General features: G+C 47.7%; 1 protein-coding gene across 2 annotated transcripts in view; it reads right to left on the minus strand.

The window, feature by feature from the left end:
• Nucleotides 1-18938, minus strand: part of MAFK (MAF bZIP transcription factor K) — a 32746-nt gene extending 13808 nt beyond the window's left edge. The window contains exons 1-2 of one of the 2 annotated variants that reach the window (XM_066576320.1): nt 18838-18938; nt 2568-2647 (exon numbers count right to left, since the gene is read on the minus strand). In XM_066576320.1, coding sequence (XP_066432417.1) covers nt 2568-2603 — 36 coding nt within the window. In that variant the 5' untranslated portion in view covers nt 2604-2647; nt 18838-18938. Of the gene's footprint in view, nt 1-2567; nt 2648-4516; nt 4588-18837 lie in introns of those variants that run through there. The other variant, XM_066576321.1, reaches the window with a different exon arrangement.
• Nucleotides 18939-19431: the final 493 nt, after the last annotated feature.

Genomic DNA, 19431 nt, shown 5'->3' on the forward strand with positions numbered 1-19431 from the left:
GTACGGGGGTCAACATTTTTTGTCCCAAAACTGGAGTGTTGCTTTAAGACTATTCCACAAGTTGAGGTCAAAATGCTATTGCTGTAAAAGAGGAAAAAAAATTTAATTTTGACTGTGAATGGCTCCTGCAAGACAATAGTTCATTTACATGCTGCCCAACTGTGTAGGCACTCCCCGTCCATCAGCTATGGATGGCAGCACATCTAGCATGAGTGGAACATAAAGCTATAGTACCCCGAAAGGAAACTTGATCAAACATACATGACGTATCTGTGCCTGGACAATAGTACTTTTTAAACCCATTAACCGGACCATAGACCATGGTTATGCCACGCCTGATGTTAGGCACTGATCACACCAGCACCCCGGGCTTCATGACAGACAAACCAGATCCATTTTCATATGGATGCCTACAGAGACCTGACATGGCAGGGAGGAGAGGATGTTGTAGAGCATGGCTGGAGATGTCAAAGATGCTATGATGGGAGGAGATGATGCCTCTAAGCAGGGGAGGGAAATGATGTGGTTGGGGGGCATTAGAGATGTGGATGGCATTTGGCTCTGGTGAGTGTGGGCACCCTGCTGAGAGTAGATAACACAATGGGCAGCCAGACAATAATATGACCAATTTTCTTTCTCTCCCCCTCCGCTCTTTTCTATCTATTTTCCTTTGCAGTAGCGAGCGTTTCCACCACTCATACACAATGTTAATTGCGTATGGGCAACGGAACACTTACACCCATTGACGTCAATAAAGGCCGTCTGTGCTGAATCTGCGCTAAAATAGAGCATGCTGAGTTTTTTCTTCAACTTGCAGAATCCTCAATTCCTACCAGCACGCATGAGCGAAGTGACAAAAGTTCATGCTTTTCAATGCTCACGCCAATTGCAGAATCCGCAATTGAAATCCGCCGGTCTGAGCCCGGCTTAAGGGTCTTTGTACACAGGCAGATCATGTGTTAGTGCTAACAAGCATGTCAGTCACAGCTCATTCCTTTTGCCTATGACTGTTAAGACGATCGCTCGACCCCATACAGATGTCACCGATCAGCTGCACATCATCCGGTTTACATGAGAAGATATACAGCCAACCAGAAAGCATTTTTATGCTCACATACACAAGTAATTTCCTCGTTTCTGAGATGATTATTCTCCCCTTAATCAAGGCCCAATGATTGGGCAAAAGAATGTTCAAGCAAATGTTCTTGCCCAAGTACCGTGTTGTGTAAAAGTTCATTAAGACTGTGTGCACAACTTTATTGCATTATCCCCAACGCCCGGAGCCTCCGGAACTAGCCTGGCGCAGTTTACGTAGTTCCCATCCACTGGAGTGAAGCGCTCAGCTGTTTCCAACAGAGGGCTGGGGTCTTTCCATCTTGGCCATGAAAAGCCAAGATGTGAACACCCCTTTAAACATGGGTGGCTTTACACAGGACACCTATCATCCAAAACCTCATTTAAAACAAATGATTTTCAGCGACTGGGTGCTGAGCGAGGAATCACGCAGTAGTTGCTCGTCGTTTTGTTTCAGCTGACTGGAATAAAGGGACTAGTGAGCGAGTTCTCACTCCGTGTAAACAGGCAGCGGCTCATCCTTGAACGACTGCCTGTTCACAGTGAATGGAGGTGGGCAGCTGGAAGAGATCTCTGGCCGCTCCGCCACCATTTACTGAATGACTATCGCTCCTGTGTGAAAGGAGATGATTGTTGGACACTTATGTACTAGGCACCTCATTCCATGTAAAGCCACCCCAATATGTATGAACCCCAAAATAATATATGACTAATTTCAAAGCAGCTCTAACACAGAAAACATGGTTGGCCCCCGCCTTGGGGTAGTCTAAAACTGATAAAAACCAGTTGAAAAAAGTGAAAGATGAGACATTGATAAATACCTAAATGTTATGGTTAGTCATGTAGTATTAGGTAACCGCTTATTAAATATTTTGGCTAGATAATTACATCCAAGGGCTCATTCACACAGGCGTATTGTCACCGTGTATTACACACGCACATTTCTCATGCGTAACAGGCAGTGAATAGAGACACTGAAAGTCAGTGGTCTTTCACTTTTCCAATTACACCTGTGTGTGGGCACCGTGTATCGCAGAATTCTCCATTTCTCTATGTATCATATACAGCCCTTGAATGGGCTATGTATGAAACGCTGCCCATACACATGCATTGCTTACGGGCAGTGTTTCAATATGAATCCCCGCTTTGAACAGAGTGGTGAATTTGAAGGAATTAGTAAAAAAAACACAGCGCATGTCCGTGACGTCAGATTCCTGTACATGTGCAGTGCCAATCACAGACTGTACGTGGTCCCCAGGCAGCTCTCTGCCGGCAGAGCGTATGGGCTGTAATGCGTACAACGCTGCGGGAGACTCGCCAGTGTGAATGAGCCCTAACTAGATCTATAACCTCACACTTCCGTAGAGGCCACAATATTACAGCTGGTGCTTCTTTTCCAAGCCGACCTCTCCTAATATAGCTATATATCACCAAGTGCTGTGCCAATATGTGCATTTATACAAAACTAGTAAAAGATATTGTAGCCTTCTTACCTTTAATGCCTTGTTTGGTTTGAGATTAGTCGTCATAACCTGTAAACAATCGCCAGGACAAAACGGTGCAGAAAAAGCAACTAAAAAAAAGAAGAATACAAAATAGTTACAATCAGCACTATGTTTTTCTACCGTTACATAATTTGCATGTCTATAGCATTCATAGATGGTAGCAAAAAAAAAATAAAATAAAAACCTTACAAATGAACTCACCATGGAGATATAGAAGGGAACTGGAGCCCCCCCGAAAACAAGTTTTAACAAATAGCAGTCAACCTAAAAGCTGTAAACGGCATGTATGGATTTTGGGGAGATCCAGTAAATCTGACAAGTAAGCAAATTTCTGAAATTAAAGCCTGCAGCTGCTTGGCGCAGATGCCATTTGGAGAGAGCGCCGAGTTGCAGTATCAGAGGTTGGGAACCTCCCTCCTGGCAATCAAACAAACGGCACCGGAACCGGATTCATGCCTTCTCACAATATGCCAAAAATCACACACTGCTTATTACAAACCCCGGCATTTAAATCATTGATGAAAAGAAAATGTAGCTGAGACACTACAGATTTCCCAAGGATGGTTGTCATGGAAACCATCAAAAACCAGCCAACTTAGAGACTGTAACCATGGAGACAAAAAGACGACGACGAAGAAGAAGAAAAAAAAAAAAGAAAAAAAAAAAAAAAGGGTCCAAGTGTGCAGATGACTTGAGGGCAAGTCCAACAAAGAAAGCAGAAGAAGAAAAAGAGCAAACAATCTCATTGACGGTACAGAGGAGGATGTGTTGGGGAAGAGAACCACTCGAAAGATGAAAAGGATGCATCCCGGGCGCTTATGATGTGGGAATTAGATCACAAGAAGGTCAGGAACAGATCCCGACGGCTCAAAAACTGGAACAGGAAAAAAAAAAAAAAAAAGTCCTGTGCTTCTTACTTCGTTGGTACGGCTTCTTCAATATTATTAACATCCCTTAAATCTTGACTGCCGGCCTGAAGTTTTTGTCCCCCCCCCCCCTACTAGTTAAACCAGTTAAATCAAAAAGGATTAGCCTAGCTTGTTTACTTCCCTCGGCAATGATAGGCATCAGAAATTCATAAAAGAAGCCGTAGACTTAAAGGGGTAAGAAGAAAAAAAAAAAAGCCGATGAGGAAAAGTCATTACTAACTACATACGACGCTCGCAGTTGGCTGCCTGGCGATATCTCGTAATGAAAGGAGAAGTGCCACGAGCGTGATCACAACAAACAGCGCACGCTTTAATTAACGAGCAGATTATCATGTCTTCTTCTACCAGGGGAAGAGATTTCATCCAACCAATCTCTTTCAAATATTCCCCGGGACGCCGGCCGGATAAGGTAGCAGCGGTGCGCTAATAATCTAACCACTGTTTGCGGTGCTCTATGATCCGTCTGCACTTACGAAAGAACAAACCCACTTGTGAATTAAGCTTCAAAAAGAAGGGACATCTCAGCAGCTTCCCTTTTTTTGATGTACAAGGACAGGGCTCCCGTTTCTAGAAGTAACTAGAATGGATAATCAATTAATCCCTCTCATAGGAAAAAAAGAAAACTATGCACAAAAAGTACAAACTTCAATCTCCATCCATTTCTGGCATGTGCAATAGGATTCCCAAGCAAGGAAAGAAAAGCAACAAAAGGGTAACAAGTTGCAACAAAAGAAACAAACAAACTGATACAAAGTTGCTGAGCCAGAACCCTGCAAGGCAGAATGTTACCGGCAGGTATCCCATGAGGGTTTGGGTGTTACGCTGGAGCAGAATTCCAATTTCCTCCTGGATAGTTACAGTAGAAACAGAAATGCATTAAAAATGCACTTTTTACCCCAGAATACACACATGTAGGGTCAGACCTGCGACTATATCTTTCCTCGCCAAAAAGCAAGAAAATCCAAAATAAGCGGCGGAGTCCAGCCTTTCTGAACGGTGCATTCTCACCTGGTACAGAGATGGTGATCTGCTGCGGTGCCTAAAGTGTAAATCTAGCGGAGGAGGCCCTGTTCCCTGTAAAGACATTGCATGAGTACACCCACAGGCTTACACAGAAGGAAGCCACACTGAGGGAGGCCCTCCTCACTGTGTGACATAGCAATGCCGTGACTCATCGGCTGTTTACAGGCTTTGCAGAGCTCACATTCCCACAGACCAGACCAACACTCCCCCGGCTCCCACGTGCTTGTGGCTCCAAACTATAGTAAGCGCACAAGGAGCTTCCTCCTCGATTCGGACTTCTAAACCCCTTTAACGGCACACAGCATTATGTACACATTTCCGCACTATAAAAAGGACTGTTTTTGTTTTCTAAACTACCGAAAAAAAAGTTACAGACCAAAAAAAGTAACAAGCAAACAAACAAACAACCCAAAACCCACATAAATAACAGTATAAGAAAAGATGTATCTAAAAAGGAGATCAAGTTTTCCGTAGGGAAAACAAAAGACAACCAAATAAAACTAAAAGTTGGAATGGCTTAATACGCTGTGGTCAGAGCAAATTACAAGGAGTAAGTGTCTTTCCGTGAGGTTTGGGGGGAATGGATTATACAAGAGGTATTACATTCCATGCGAGTCTGGCGGAATTTTACAAGGAAGGCAAAAAGACAGGCAGTAAACAACTTCCAGAGAATCTGCTAGTCATGCTTCTGGCCGCTGACTTCATGCTTGTGAGCAAACACTTTTTGTTCACGGCTCGTGCACATGGCTGTATGAACTGCAGGTTGCATCAGCGCTGGAGGCCAAGCTATGCGGACCATTATATAGAGGCGCACGGCCGTTGTTCTGTCTGACTGTGAACTTACTGCTATCCTCTATTTGATGCGGAGTTAACAGATACAGAGTCTTATTAAAGGGAAGCGGTCAACATAAAAACTGCTAGCAGTCAGCAGAAACCCTGCTGCTGCTCCTGCTCACTACTGCCTCCCCCTGGTAGCCGTGTGCTCCTCCGTCTGCATCTTCCCACCCATGCACCGTAAAACGATGTGTATACACCTTAAATACATATCACGTTCACCAGATTTCAGCGCTTCCAGTGTTAACCTCAATATACAGGAGATGGGTTTATATAACGATTTTTCTGCTGAAGGGTTCCCTTCGATTACACTGGGGGATCTCAGCCTTAAAACACAGAAAAGGTAAAAGGAACCACAAAACTGTCAAGTTTTGCTCTTTTCACCCTTATGTTGAGCTTTCCTCTGCCATCCCTGGAGAAGCCCTTTAAAGGGGTATTGCCATCTCGGATGTTCATGGCTGAGATGGGAAAATCCGGCCAGGTTTCCAATAAATTGTTGAGCGCTTCAGTTCATACTGAAATGAATGGGAGGTACGGAAGCAGCATAGCACAGCATGCTACGCTATTTTCATGACTCGGAAGCAGCGGCGTGCTGTGCTACATGGTTTACATAGGTCTCATTCACTTCAATGAGAGCTATGCAGACAGCTGGGCCGGAGCGCCATTTGTTGGAAACAGAGCACGGGATTTTTCCATCTTAGCCATGGAAAGTTTGGATGGGAATACCACTTTAAAAGGACTGGTCCAGGGAGACTGCGTACTTCCAAACACAGCGCCACCCTCGTCAGTCGGTTGTGCCGGGTATTGTAGCTCAGCTCCTATTCACTTCAATGGAGCTGAGCTGGAATACCAACAACCAACCATTTGGACAAGGATGGCCTTTGGAAGAAAGCAGTCCCGTTTTTCCAACCCTTTAAATGGCTTAACAGGTATGAAAAGAAAGTCTCTTATAGCCCATAAACAGCACCAATCTTTTCTTCTGGCAGTGTTTCACTCTTTCCAATCCACTGTCTGACGTCTAAAGACATTCTGATTGAAGGCTGTACAGCTCCGATGTTGGAAGACGTCCGGCAGGGTATTCTTACCGTAGATTACTGGCCGCTCTGTTGTCGGGGGCCTCTCCAGCATGTCCCATACTGCAGTACTGGCTCTAGCCAGCAGATGGCGCCATTGTATAATGGCAGAAAGAAAGAGACCCCTAGGAACCCCTGAACCCAAAATTGGATTGCAAAGGGTTAATATTGCAGTTTGCATCCATTCAAGTGAATGAAGCAGAGCTGCAATACCAGACAGCTCATGGACAAGACACAGGGAGGGTGTTTTTGCCCTGAAATGCGTAAGCGTGGACATCGTGTTTGCGCTGACCCTTTTAAGTAACTTTTTATCTATACATTATGAAATAAAGAAAAATCCCCTTTAAGGAGCCTTTCCTACATTATTTGCATTCAGAGACTTCTAGTCATCTCAGTGGAAATGGCCTTAACCTGTTCAGACTTACTCATCAGTTTGTTGATTCGATAAGTATCGAAAATGGTAATTAAAGAGGGGATAAAATAAGCTTATTTCTGCTGAGGAATTCTGACAGCTCCAGAGGAAACACTGTGACATACTTCTCATCTGACTCACCGCTGAACTTGGCCAATAATTATAAGCTTGCTGCAATAAAGAGGCATAGAAGGGAAAACACTGGAATATCATGAAAAGACATTATGTGGAAACACAGATGACATCATCCGAAAAGACTTTGGGGGGGAAACCAACCAGATACTCAAGAACCGAAAATATGCAAAGCGATAAACTAAATAAACAAAGAGGAAAAGTTTCAACAATCCGTCGGGATTAAAGAGGACCTTTCCGCTCCTCTGGCACGTCCATTACAGCCTCCTATGAGACAACATCGCTACAACGTATTTGTTCCTTAAAACTCTGTTGTGTCGTTCCTCTTTTACTCCTCCTGGAAGCGTGTGAATAAATTAACAACCGTGTGCCATCATACCCCTGGTTAAGGGGGTGTGCGCCTATACACCGACCCCCATCACTGCCGACAGCGAGTGTATATGGATATGTCTTGATACATTTCGAGGAGTAACAACACAATGCAGAGATCTAGAAAAGATGCTCAAAAGTTACTTCCTGGGGAGTACAAGCATTTACTAAGACACGCAGAGATCTTTAAGTGGCCACCACTCTTTGGCTATCATATTAACACAAGTTATCTCAAAAACTTTTTTTTTACCTAAATGACATCATCAGATTATGCTGAAAGACCCCTCTAGAGTGCCATCTACTAGTGGTCTCACCTCCTAATTTGCCATCCACTGCCTGTTGTCATATGAAGTCTGTCACTAACAAACATGGAGAAGAGGACGCAGGAGAGAGGGATAACTCATAATGCCCATAGAAGACTAGGGGAAAGAGGAGGGAGAGGGATTCACACAGACACTACAACAAGCTAAAGGGTTGTCCCATTGTAAACTATTGAAGGTCTATTTGCAGGGCAGGCCATCAATAAGAGATCAGTGGGGTCTGCCACCTGGGACCCCTGCTGGTCAGTTCTTTGTTGAGTTACTGTTCTCATATAACGAGCAGATTTCTGCAGGAAGCAGACACCCTTGTTCCCAGTGCAGTGGCCATGTTTAGTATTGCAGGCCATGTTCCTATTCACATCAATGGAAACTAGGCATGTAATACCAAGCCTGGCCACTGTAGTGAGAATGGAGCTGTCTGCTTCAGCTTAGTACACAAGCCCAAAGAACAGCTGATTGGCAGTTTTCCTGGCAATGGACCCCCATCAATCTACTATTAATTACTCACCTTGCTGATAGGCCATCAATAGTTTACAACTGGACAACCCTTTTAAGTGTTTTACTTGTCTGGGAGCTACTAAAATCACACCTACACTGCTCAGTACTTCTCTGGTGCGCTCCATGATGTGGTTATGGCTCACAGTCATCTGTTAAAACGCCACATTTTAAATAGGGCGTTTTAAAGCTGTGAAAAATAACATTCAAGACAAATAGCACATAAAGTTTATTAACCCCTTAGCGATACAGGATGTATATTTACATCCTACGCGTTCTGGCGGGCAATCGGGAGGCAATCCCGCTCCACACAATGCAGGTGTGGGCTGTCTCATTAACCCTGCAAATGCCGCTATCAGTTTAGTCAGTGGCATTTAAATCCCACTATTGGTTTTGCGGGATTCTGAGCAGCCCTTCCATGATGAAATCGTGAGGTGCCATTTGAATGCCATGACAGCCTGGAGCCTTCTGAAAGCCCCCAGTGCTGTCATAGCTGAATGCCTAGCAAACGAAGCCTGTGGTTCACTTGCTTTATAGCTGCAGCTTTCCCAGCAGCCAGTCTGGTATTATGCAGCAACTAAGAAAGTTGTGAAAGAGTTGAATGCAAGAGTTAAAATGAGCCAATGCTTGTAGAGCATGAGGAAGATATGCCAGATCATGCTCCTCCAGGACGGCTGACATCGGCAGATCCTGCAGAAGGTTACACAGTAACTCCTGGCACGCTGCTACATTACCATCACTTACACCCAGCACAGAGATGACACCAAGTAACATCTGCCATTCCCTAGGTTTTTAGTTTTTTTTTTTAGGGCGAGATTCTTGTGAAACCATGGCAGCCGTAAACAGAATCCTTCATGTGACATGGATGTGACAGCAGCTTTCCCAGGAAGGATTACACAAGCCCTGGGAGTTTTGCTCAGGTCTTGTTAGCAGCACACATGTGTAGGAGATCAGCCTTTCCACATCACATGGCAGCGGTCAAGAGACAAACATGTGCGCTGGCAAGACGGGCAAAGACAAATTGCACAACGGTAATGTGTGGGCATTCCAGTAGTCATCAGGCCGCTGACGGCCAATAGGTGATGTGTGCGGCAGAAAGGGCAAAAGCAATTAGATAAAAGGGAAATGCCCATGAAGCACTAATTTACCCACTGCCAGGGGCAACACAACCAACAGCCTGGCACACAAGACACCTCAAACAATGGACCGCACGATTTGGCTGCAGATTTCAGAAAGAATTCACTCCAGGTACTTCAAACAGTGAAATCCGACGCAGAAATTGAGGCCGCAGATTTCACGTGTCAGATTTACACGATGCAGACGGGATTGTATACAATGGTCTCACCTTAGACGGTTTTTGCGCACACATCTTTGCATTTTACTACATTCTTTCTGCCCACAGGGTATACTCACTTCCGCGCATACACACTGACTGACTAATTAGTTCCAGACGTGCTCTTTTGCCAGAGGAATTAAGGCCCATTTAGACACATCGATTATCACCCAAAATTCACTCAAAAGCCATCTTTTGAGCGATAATCGTTCTGTCTAAGCGCGCTGCCATCGTGCACTGTTCATGCATTTTTCGTTCATAGGCTAGAAAATCACCCATGACTGTTATCAGCGCTGCACACTGATTTTCTCAGCGGGCGGCGCTGATCGTATTCCTTCAGCTGGTATCCTGCTGGCAGGACACCAGCTGAAAGCTCAGAGAACAATGCAGCTGTTTGAGAACAAAGCATCTGTTTTGTATATACAGAGATATCGTGGCTGTATCGCGCTCCGCCTGCATCAGCTCTTAAGTAGCTAATTAACTACTTAAGAGTTTATGCAAAGATGATCGCTCAAAACTGTCACTCAAACTGTCTGTTGAGGGATATCTTTCAGTGTAAATGGGCCTTTACGTAGTGTTTCAAGTATCTCCTTGCGTATTGTGCGCACATTTGCGCACCCACCATTGACTTCTATAGGAACCTTTGATGTACAAATGCATGGAGCATATTATATCATTTTTAATGCGTCTGAAAGTGCGAACACAAAACCTGCTCATGTGAACGAACCCATTGAAAATCAACAGGTTCTATTCGCGCAAGGTTTGCAAGCAGAAATACATCCATGTGAAGCCGGTCTTATGGTATATTCCCACATAGCGGATTTAAGTGCACATCTGCATAAAAAGCCACGAGTAAAGGCCCATTTAGACAAAACGATTATTGCTCAAAATTCGCTCAAAAGCCGTCTTTTGAGCAATAATCGTTGTGTGTAACTGCACTGACTTCATGCAGTCTTCATTAACCAGTCGCTGATCTTTCAGCATGCTATCAGTTATCAGGAATTCACAGTGGGATACAGCTGATACTATTATTTCAGCTGTATCCCGCTCCCTTAACACATGAGGTATTAAGAACACAGTGGTTTAGCTGCGTTCTTCATACTCCGCACAGATCACACAGCTGTATATCAGCTAAGTCCCCCGTGAACAGCTGGGGTATGAAGAACACAGCGGTCCAGCTGTGTTAGGCATACCCTGCCCGGAGCGCTAAGCTGTTTAGAGCGCTCCGAGCAGAGAACAGCTGGATGCAGAAGACAAGCGGCCCCGCTTGTCTTCTGCATCCCCCACTCGGAGCGCAAAGTGATCGCTCAACGTTTGAGAGATCATCTTGCCGTGTAATGCACACAACGATTATCACTCAAAAGTCGCTCAAAAGACATCTTTTGAGCGATAATCTTGTGTCCAGATGCGCCTTTACATGCAGATTTTGATGCGGATTTCACCCCATTAGGTCACTGTCACACAGGCTGTTATTTACAATGTTTAGTGCTGTGTTTGAAATGTCATGCCAAACGCTATAAGAGCCTCCATTGATTTCAATGGGGCTTCTCAGACTAGCGTTCAAGCTCAGCATTTCTAACGCCGCGGTTTTTAAATGCACCTCATCGCCCATTGCAATGATGGGGTGTGTTAAAAAACGCAGTAAACCGCTGCGTTTAACGGACGCCTGAGTGAGAGCAGGCTTAATTAAAAAGGTGAAATCTGTGCTGAAGCGCTGCGGCATAAATTTACAGGCTACAAATCGAAAAGTCGCGCCGCTTGTCAATTCCGTCTAGATTTCTTTCTGCAAAACAAGGATGAAACGTAGGCTGTATTTACAGGGGTGATTTTCACGCGCAATTTCAGTGTGCTGCGAGACGCACAGAAATCGCATGTGAAAGGAACCCATGATTTTACATCGCACTCGTGCGTAAATGTTATTTTCATGGGGATGTCATACGGGGGTTTCTATTCGCAACAGGTGATTCTCACACGTCTGGGGAAAAAAAATGAAAATAAATTAAAAATAAAAAAAAAAATTAAAATCGCACATGCAGGGTTTTATTTTTCTCGCAAGGCACATCACAATGGCACGTAAAACCGCTAGTGAAAGAGTGCACGATCGGCCTGCGCTTCTCACACAGAGTGAACGCGGCCTTATTATGAAATCTGTGTAGATCTCATCCCCATGGCTCGTACAGCTAGTCCGCAGCGCTCACGCTCCGTAGGCCGCAGTCACACTGGGAAGTAGGATTTTGGTCTGTGAAAAACTCGCTAAGCATTTTCCCGTATTCGCGATACATTTTTGTCCTTTTCAGGCATAATTTGCATACTTTTTTTTTTTAAAGTGGTCCCCATAGTTACATGCATTAAAAACATATTGCACTTGCATGTCATGTGATCCGTTTTTTTCACACCACCATAGAAAATAATGGGCAGTTCTTGAAGGACTGTCCAAAAACAGAACATGCAGTTCTGAAACAGAAGATATAAGAGCGTGCACAAGCAAGGACCTGCCACGATTTCGTGGTGCCATCCAGGAAGACATCGCTCATCTGTATGACCCCATTTAAAAGAATGGGGTTCATGTTCGTGCAAGATCTTGCGCGATTTTCTCGCCTATGTGAAGGCAGCCGGACTATTTCCAGAGAGGAAAAAGAAAAAAAACCTGCTCCTGTCCCGTTTCTGTGTGAATGGCGCCATAGTCGTTCATGTGCACTGCTGCTCACCTCCACGGGACTCACAAAGCAGCGGCATCCCTCACGCTCCACTGTGAATATAGTCGCGCTCCTCCATACGGCCAAAGGCAGACCCCGCACCTCCATCCATGTGATGGGTGGGACCCCCCCAATTATTGTCACCTCTCCTGTGGTCTCTGTGATAGCCCCTCCGTATTCACGTGACTGCGCTGACATGTATGTAACCTTAACCACCGCCTATTCTGGAGTTTTGAGCTAAGTTACTAACTATATCACCTTTACTGTAAATAGCGCAGAGAATAAAGGTCAGAACCGCCGCCGCCGCATTCCCCTGCGAGTGCGAGGACAACAATCCAGAGAGGTTTCTCTCCTGGCCAAATTCCTGGAGCTGCCCGGCCCCCGCCACCTAACATTGTGGCGCCCTCCTTGGCGTGTTGGAGAATACACTTACTTCTGCTCTAGTGACTTAGCGTGTACCTGACATGTCATAAGACTTGTGACATGTAAGCCATCACAAGGAGGAAGGGACAGTCACGCTTATCGCTCACATGACCACTGCAGCCAATCAGTGGCCTCAGCGATCGCCTGCTGTTCATGCAGACATGGCCGCGTGTATTCCCATGGCACCTCCGCCGCGCCTTCTGAAGACATGCTAATAGAGGATTAAAAAAAATAGTATTTCTAAAGGCCCATTTAGACAACGATCAACACTCAAAATTCCCTCAAAAGCCATCTTTTGAGCAATAATCACTGCATCTAAACGCGCGGCCATCGTGCACTTTTCATTCATCACTGATTTTTAGCCAGCTAGAAATCACCAATGACTGTTATCAGCGCTGCACGCTGATTTTCACAGCAGGTGGCGCTGATCGCATTCTTTCAACTGGTATCCCGCTGGGACTTCTCAGTGAAAAATCAGCTGTTGCCCAGGCCTGTGTACTGAGCTGATTTTTGCAGGAAACAGACTGCTCCATTCTCCCTACAGTGGCCATGTTTGGTATTGCAGCTAAAGATCCCATACATGTCAATGGGAACTTAATTGGGCAGTACCAAGCCTGACCACTATAGCGAGAACGGAGGTGTCAATTTCCTGCAGAAATCAGCTCAGTACATGAGTACAAGAGCCTGGCAAACATCTGACCGGTGGAGGTACCGGGTGACAGAATCCATCCAAACTACAACTGATGACCTATCCTGGGGATCCGCCATCAATACAGCTGGACACCCTCTGTGATGATAATTGTAGCAAAATGTCACTTGATTGCAACCTTTGAATAAACCCGTATGAAACCACAATTATCTTTTTTTTAAAAAAAATAAAAAATTACATTTAGAGTGGATTCACACATCTGTAATGCAAAGTCTGCCCGAGAAACTCAAACGCCACTTGCATCAGACAGCGCACTTACACCCATCCACCTACTGTCTGATCCGCGGGGCCACAGCTTGCATCATACAGCGCACTTACACCCATCCACCTACTGTCTGATCTGCGGGGCCACAGCTTGCATCATACAGTGCACTTACACCCATCCACCTACTGTCTGATCCGCGGGGCCACAGCTTGCATCAGACAGCGCACTTACACCCATCCACCTACTGTCTGATCTGCGGGGCCACAGCTTCCATCAGACAGAACACTTACACCCATCCACCTACTGTCTGATCCGCGGGGCCACAGCTTGCATCAGACAGCGCACTTACACCCATCCACCTACTGTCTGACCGCGGGGCCACAGCTTGCGTCAGACAGCACACTTACACCCATCCACCTACAGTCTGATCCGCGGGGCCACAGCTTGCATCAGACAGCGCACTTACACCCATCCACCTACTGTTTGATCCGCAGGGCCACAGCTTGCATCAGACAGCGCACTTACACCCATCCACCTACAGTCTGATCCGCGGGGCCACAGCTTGCATCAGACAGCGCACTTACACCCATCCACCTACTGTTTGATCCGCAGGGCCACAGCTTGCATCAGACAGCGCACTTACACCCATCCACCTACTGTCTGATCGCGGGGCCACAGCTTGCGTCAGACAGCACACTTACACCCATCCACCTACAGTCTGATCCGCGGGGCCACAGCTTGCATCAGACAGCGCACTTACACCCATCCACCTACTGTTTGATCCGCAGGGCCACAGCTTGCATCAGACAGCGCACTTACACCCATCCACCTACTGTCTGATCTGCGGGGCCACAGCTTGCATCAGACAGCGCACTTACACCCATCCACCTACTGTCTGATCGCGGGGCCACAGCTTGCATCAGACAGCGCACTTACACTCATCCACCTACTGTCTGATCCGCGGGGCCACAGCTTGCATCAGACAGCACACTTACACCCATCCACCTACTGTCTGATCGCGGGGCCACAGCTTGCATCAGACAGCGCACTTAGACCCATCCACCTACTGTCTGATCCGCGGGGCCACAGCTTGCATCAGACAGCGCACTTAGACCCATCCACCTACTGTCTGATCCGCGGGGCCACAGCTTGCATCAGACAGCGCACTTACACCCATCCACCTACTGTCTGATCCGCAGGGCCACAGCTTGCATCATACAGCGCACTTACACCCATCCACCTACTGTCTGATCCGCGGGGCCACAGCTTGCATCAGACAGCACACTTACACCCATCCACCTACTGTCTGACCGCGGGGCCACAGCTTGCGTCAGACAGCGCACTAACACCCATCCACCTACTGTCTGACCGCGGGGCCACAGCTTGCGTCAGACAGCGCACTAACACCCATCCACCTACTGTCTGATCCGCGGGGCCACAGCTTGCGTCAGACAGTGCACTTACACCCATCCACCTACTGTCTGATCCGCGGGGCCACAGCTTGCATTATACAGCGCACTAACACCCATCCACCTACTGTCTGATCCGTGGGGCCACAGCTTGCATCATACAGCGCACTTACACCCACTGTCTGATCCATGGGGCCACAGCTTCACTAGGCTTTGCCCTCGGTAAACTGCCCATTACTTCCTCTCCATCAGATCTCCTCCATGCTCTTTTACCTGTTGCAGAGCGATCAATACCCCCCCCCCCCTCCCCAATATACTATCACGCTCGAGTACACATCAGGTAGGTCCTTGCCGTGACACAAGCGGTAGCTCATCATGTACTACACAGGTAGAAGCACTGCAGTCTGCCGGGTTGCAAAAAAACAAGGCTTGACCTGTTGCCGCTGGATTAACGCTTTTATTTTCCTATATTATCATAGTAAAGTTCTGGTTGCCATGGAAACAGGACTTTGAGTATTAATGGATATATATGGATGTGACAGCAATGTCACCGTGGAAGATTTTCAGCGGCTTACAATAAACCCCCCACTAAAGTAGCAGGGAAGGAAAAGATGACGTGACCTTTAACTTCACCTACAGGGAGCCAACTTGTCAGCCCCAAGGAGAGAGAAAAGAGCAGGGGCGTGGTGCGAACCCATGAGTCAGCGTATGTGCAGAGCGCTGACTCATCAGTCTGTCCACAGCAACCCCAACGTGAGCGTCTCCACACAGCGACCTTTACACGGGGAAATGCTGACCGAATAGGACGCTGGTACGAAATGTGCAGTTTAACCCCTTCACCACCGCAAGGGGTTGCTGAAGTGTTAAAGAGGCGGACGCGCCGCACTAGCTGCGGTTACTGCACTGACAACACCTTCAATTGTCAGGCATGCAAAGCTAATAATAGTCAGCGGCGACCGTAGCGAGAGCCGTTATACCGATCGGTCCTGCCCAACCAGAGCCTGAAATATCCCAACACTCGTCACCAACATCCTTAAGGGGGGGTGGGTGGGGGGGGGGGGTGGAGATATATATATATATATATATATATCTATCGCTTAGGTCGGGCTCACACGGGCGGAATCCGCGATCGCCATCTGTGTGGGTGATCCGCGGTAAAACGTGGGCATTGAAACGCAAGCATTTTTGCGGATATGAATTGAGAAAAATCGCAGCACGCTCTATTTTAGCGTTGATTCCGCGCAGACAGCCCCCATTGAAGTCAATAGATGCGAGTGTTCCGTTGTCTACACACAATTCACATTGCGCATGAATGGCGGAAACGCTCGCAACTTCAAAGGAAAATAGATGAAAAGTCCGGAATGCCATCAGGAAAGGAATGATAAATCTTTCTCCCGTGCAGACGATGCGCTGTGCGCAGTGTACATCCGTGCGGGAAAACGCTTGCAACTGCAATCATTCGCAGTTACTTTCCGCAAATGATGGGAATCTGCATGCGGAATCTGACCTGATCGTGTGGGCCTGATACTCCCCCATCTGAACCCCCTGCAGTCCCAGCGCTGCACCTCTGTTCTCCCCTCCAGGCTGCTGCAGCCAATCACATGCCTCCGAGGTCTGGGAGGTCGCATCAACAGGCTGACTGCAGCGGCACAACGCTGGAGGGGCGAGCTGAAGCGCGGCACTGGGACGGGTGCGTATAAGCGGTTATTGCCGGCCACTTTAACAGACCCTTTGTGGGGAAAATGGCTGATGGCAGACAATTCTTGTAGCCACGAGACCAATTGATCGTTGGCTCCTTCAGCGGCACCACAAATATCCACAGATGCTGAACAACTGCAGGAGAACAAGAGAAACCAGACGGCCGCGGATACAAGAAACTTATGTCCTGCCCAACTAGTAAAGATTTTTTTGTATTTACACTTTTGAAAAAAAATTATATGTTTCTATCCGCCGCTATTCCAGGACTAACATAGGAATAGCGCCACCTGCTGTTTCCCTCCTGTGTCCAGCTCAGTGACTGTTCCGAGGTGGTCACACCTGCTCAGTCTCGCTTCCCTCTCTGAGCTCTCGCGACCCTCCTGCTCTGTGTTTACAGGAGAAGTCAGGTGATCGCTGCAGCCAATCAGAGGCTGCAGCGTCACAGTCCTAAGTGCTGATGCCAGGAGAGTAGCAGTAACGCTGCAGCCTCTGATTGGCTGTAGAGGTCACCTGACTTCTCCTGTAAACACAGAGCAGGAGAGCGGCAGTGAGAGTTACCCAGAGGAGAGTTGCTACTATTGTTGTTGTTTTAGGTCATTGCCAACTGTTTAACCCCTTAGTGACTGCCCTATAGTGCTTTTACGTCCTACAGCTGCAGAATGTGTATGGAGGGAGACCGCACTGTGACCCCCCCTCCATACATCATGGATGTCAGACGTTTCTTACAGCTGGCAACAGCCCCAACAAGCCGCTCGCTGTTAACCCTTTAAATGCTGCTAACAGCATCATTTAAATCCCCCGAACGATGTCCAGGGTCCTGTACGGGATCCTAAACGGTCCACAGCACAAACCCCCTGAGGGCGGGGACTGCCTGCAGTGGTCCTGTGGGTATACGGATCATCACCGCTGCAGTGTGACAGCGGGTGGAGCTGGTCAATCTAGCTTAACATGGGGTTTTCCAGGCAATGCATATGACCGATCCTTGGAATAGGTAATCAGCAGCTGATCAGCTGGAATCCACTGCTCAGGATCTCGGACGATCAGCTGTTCAGTCGCCCGCTGCCACCGGGTCACACAGGGTATGGGGCAGAATTGCAAGTGCATCTCCCATTAAAAGCAATGACAGCTGCAATTGCCAGTGCCGGCCACTACACGGGGCTGCCGAGCCACCTGCTTCCCCTCCATTCACTGCGTTGTGGCGCTGATCAGTGAGGGTAAACCCAAGCGGCTGCACACGGGCGGATTTGCATTGCGGAATTCGGAGTAGGCGCCTGCGTCCAGACTTCGCAGCAAATACCGCCCATAGACGGCTTCCATTGAAGTTAATGAAAGCTGTCCGGTCCGCAGCCCGTCCACAATCATCAGTGCGGAAAGGACGCATGATCCGCGGCATTGCCTAGCGATGGCACGCCATAGTCTGTATTGGGCATGTGCGCCGGCCAGCACATCCGCAGAATGGATTAACAGACTGTGGACAGGTACACGGGGGCGCCAGACGGATTCTGCTGCAGGATCGACCCTGACATGAGCGTATCTGGCAGATATACCCATGTGGCGCACAGCCGCTATACAATGACATAGCGCACAGGCCGCCCATCACCATGTATTACGTTGGCGTGTACGCACGTGTAGTACGCGCCAAGATAGAACATGCTACGATTATTCTTGCGCAATCCAATGCGAGCGGCGACAGGGCCTGCCGATATGACACAGGTACAGCGCATTACGCCCACAATACCTGCGTGTGTAATATACGGTCACTATACGCTCGTGTGAGCCGGCCCTAACTACTGCTTGTATAGAAATGCGCACTGTACCTAGTCGCACGGCCGCCATCATCACGCTACATGAACGGGGGAAGTGTCAGAAAGTTATCATTTCACTCCTTAGACCCTTTTTAACTGTTTTTATAGATTTGGAAGCCCAAAAGATTGTCAAAGTGCAACTTGCAGAGTCCTGGCCGCAGAGCATGCTGGGAGTTGTAGTTCCCCGCAGCTGTGTGAGGCAGTCAACACCTCGGTCCTGAAGAGTGGCGCAGGGACACGTGTTAGGAGGCTGCACGCCGAGGCCTACCTCCCTGCTGGAGACCCCGGGCATTGGGTTCTCGCACCGGTCCCACACACCACAGAAGCAGCCAATATAACGAGTGCAGCCCAGCCGGGGGCGTTCACCCTCCTCCCCGCTCCGCCCGCAGGTACCTGCTGCGCCTCCGTGGGCTGCGGGGCTGAGACGCGCTGGCGAGGGCACGCCGGGGACTTCTCACCACAACAACAACAAGGGCCAGCTCCGCCGAACGCACTCCACTTCCGGGAACGCGCCGTCACCGCTGACGTCACCCATGACGTAGCCAGGTCGCGCCCCCTTTCGTTATCCATTCATACGAAAGCCAGGAATGATGTCACGGAGCGGGAAGGGTCACGTGTTGGTTCCAGAAAAGTAGAGCGGCTTCTCGTCACCGTTCCACGCCGTCACCGGGGATTAATTCTATTAATACGTTATTGTTACGGACATGATCATAGACCTCATGTATGGGGCGAAATGGAAAAGAGGCGCAGTTGTCTATAGCAACCAATCACATAACGGCTTTCATTCTGTAAACTGCACTGAAGAATGGAAGCTGCAGTATGATTGGTTGCTATGGGCAAGGATAATATGTGATTGGTTGTTATGGATAACACTGCTGACATGTGATTGGTTGTTATGGGTAACACTGCTTAAGTGTGATTGGTTGTTATGGGGAACATGGAAGAATAGAATGTGATTGGTTGTGATGAGTACCACTGCTGACATGT

The sequence above is a fragment of the Eleutherodactylus coqui genome, chromosome 8 (assembly GCF_035609145.1).
Source record: "Eleutherodactylus coqui strain aEleCoq1 chromosome 8, aEleCoq1.hap1, whole genome shotgun sequence".
Classification (NCBI taxonomy): Eukaryota; Metazoa; Chordata; class Amphibia; order Anura; family Eleutherodactylidae; genus Eleutherodactylus; species Eleutherodactylus coqui.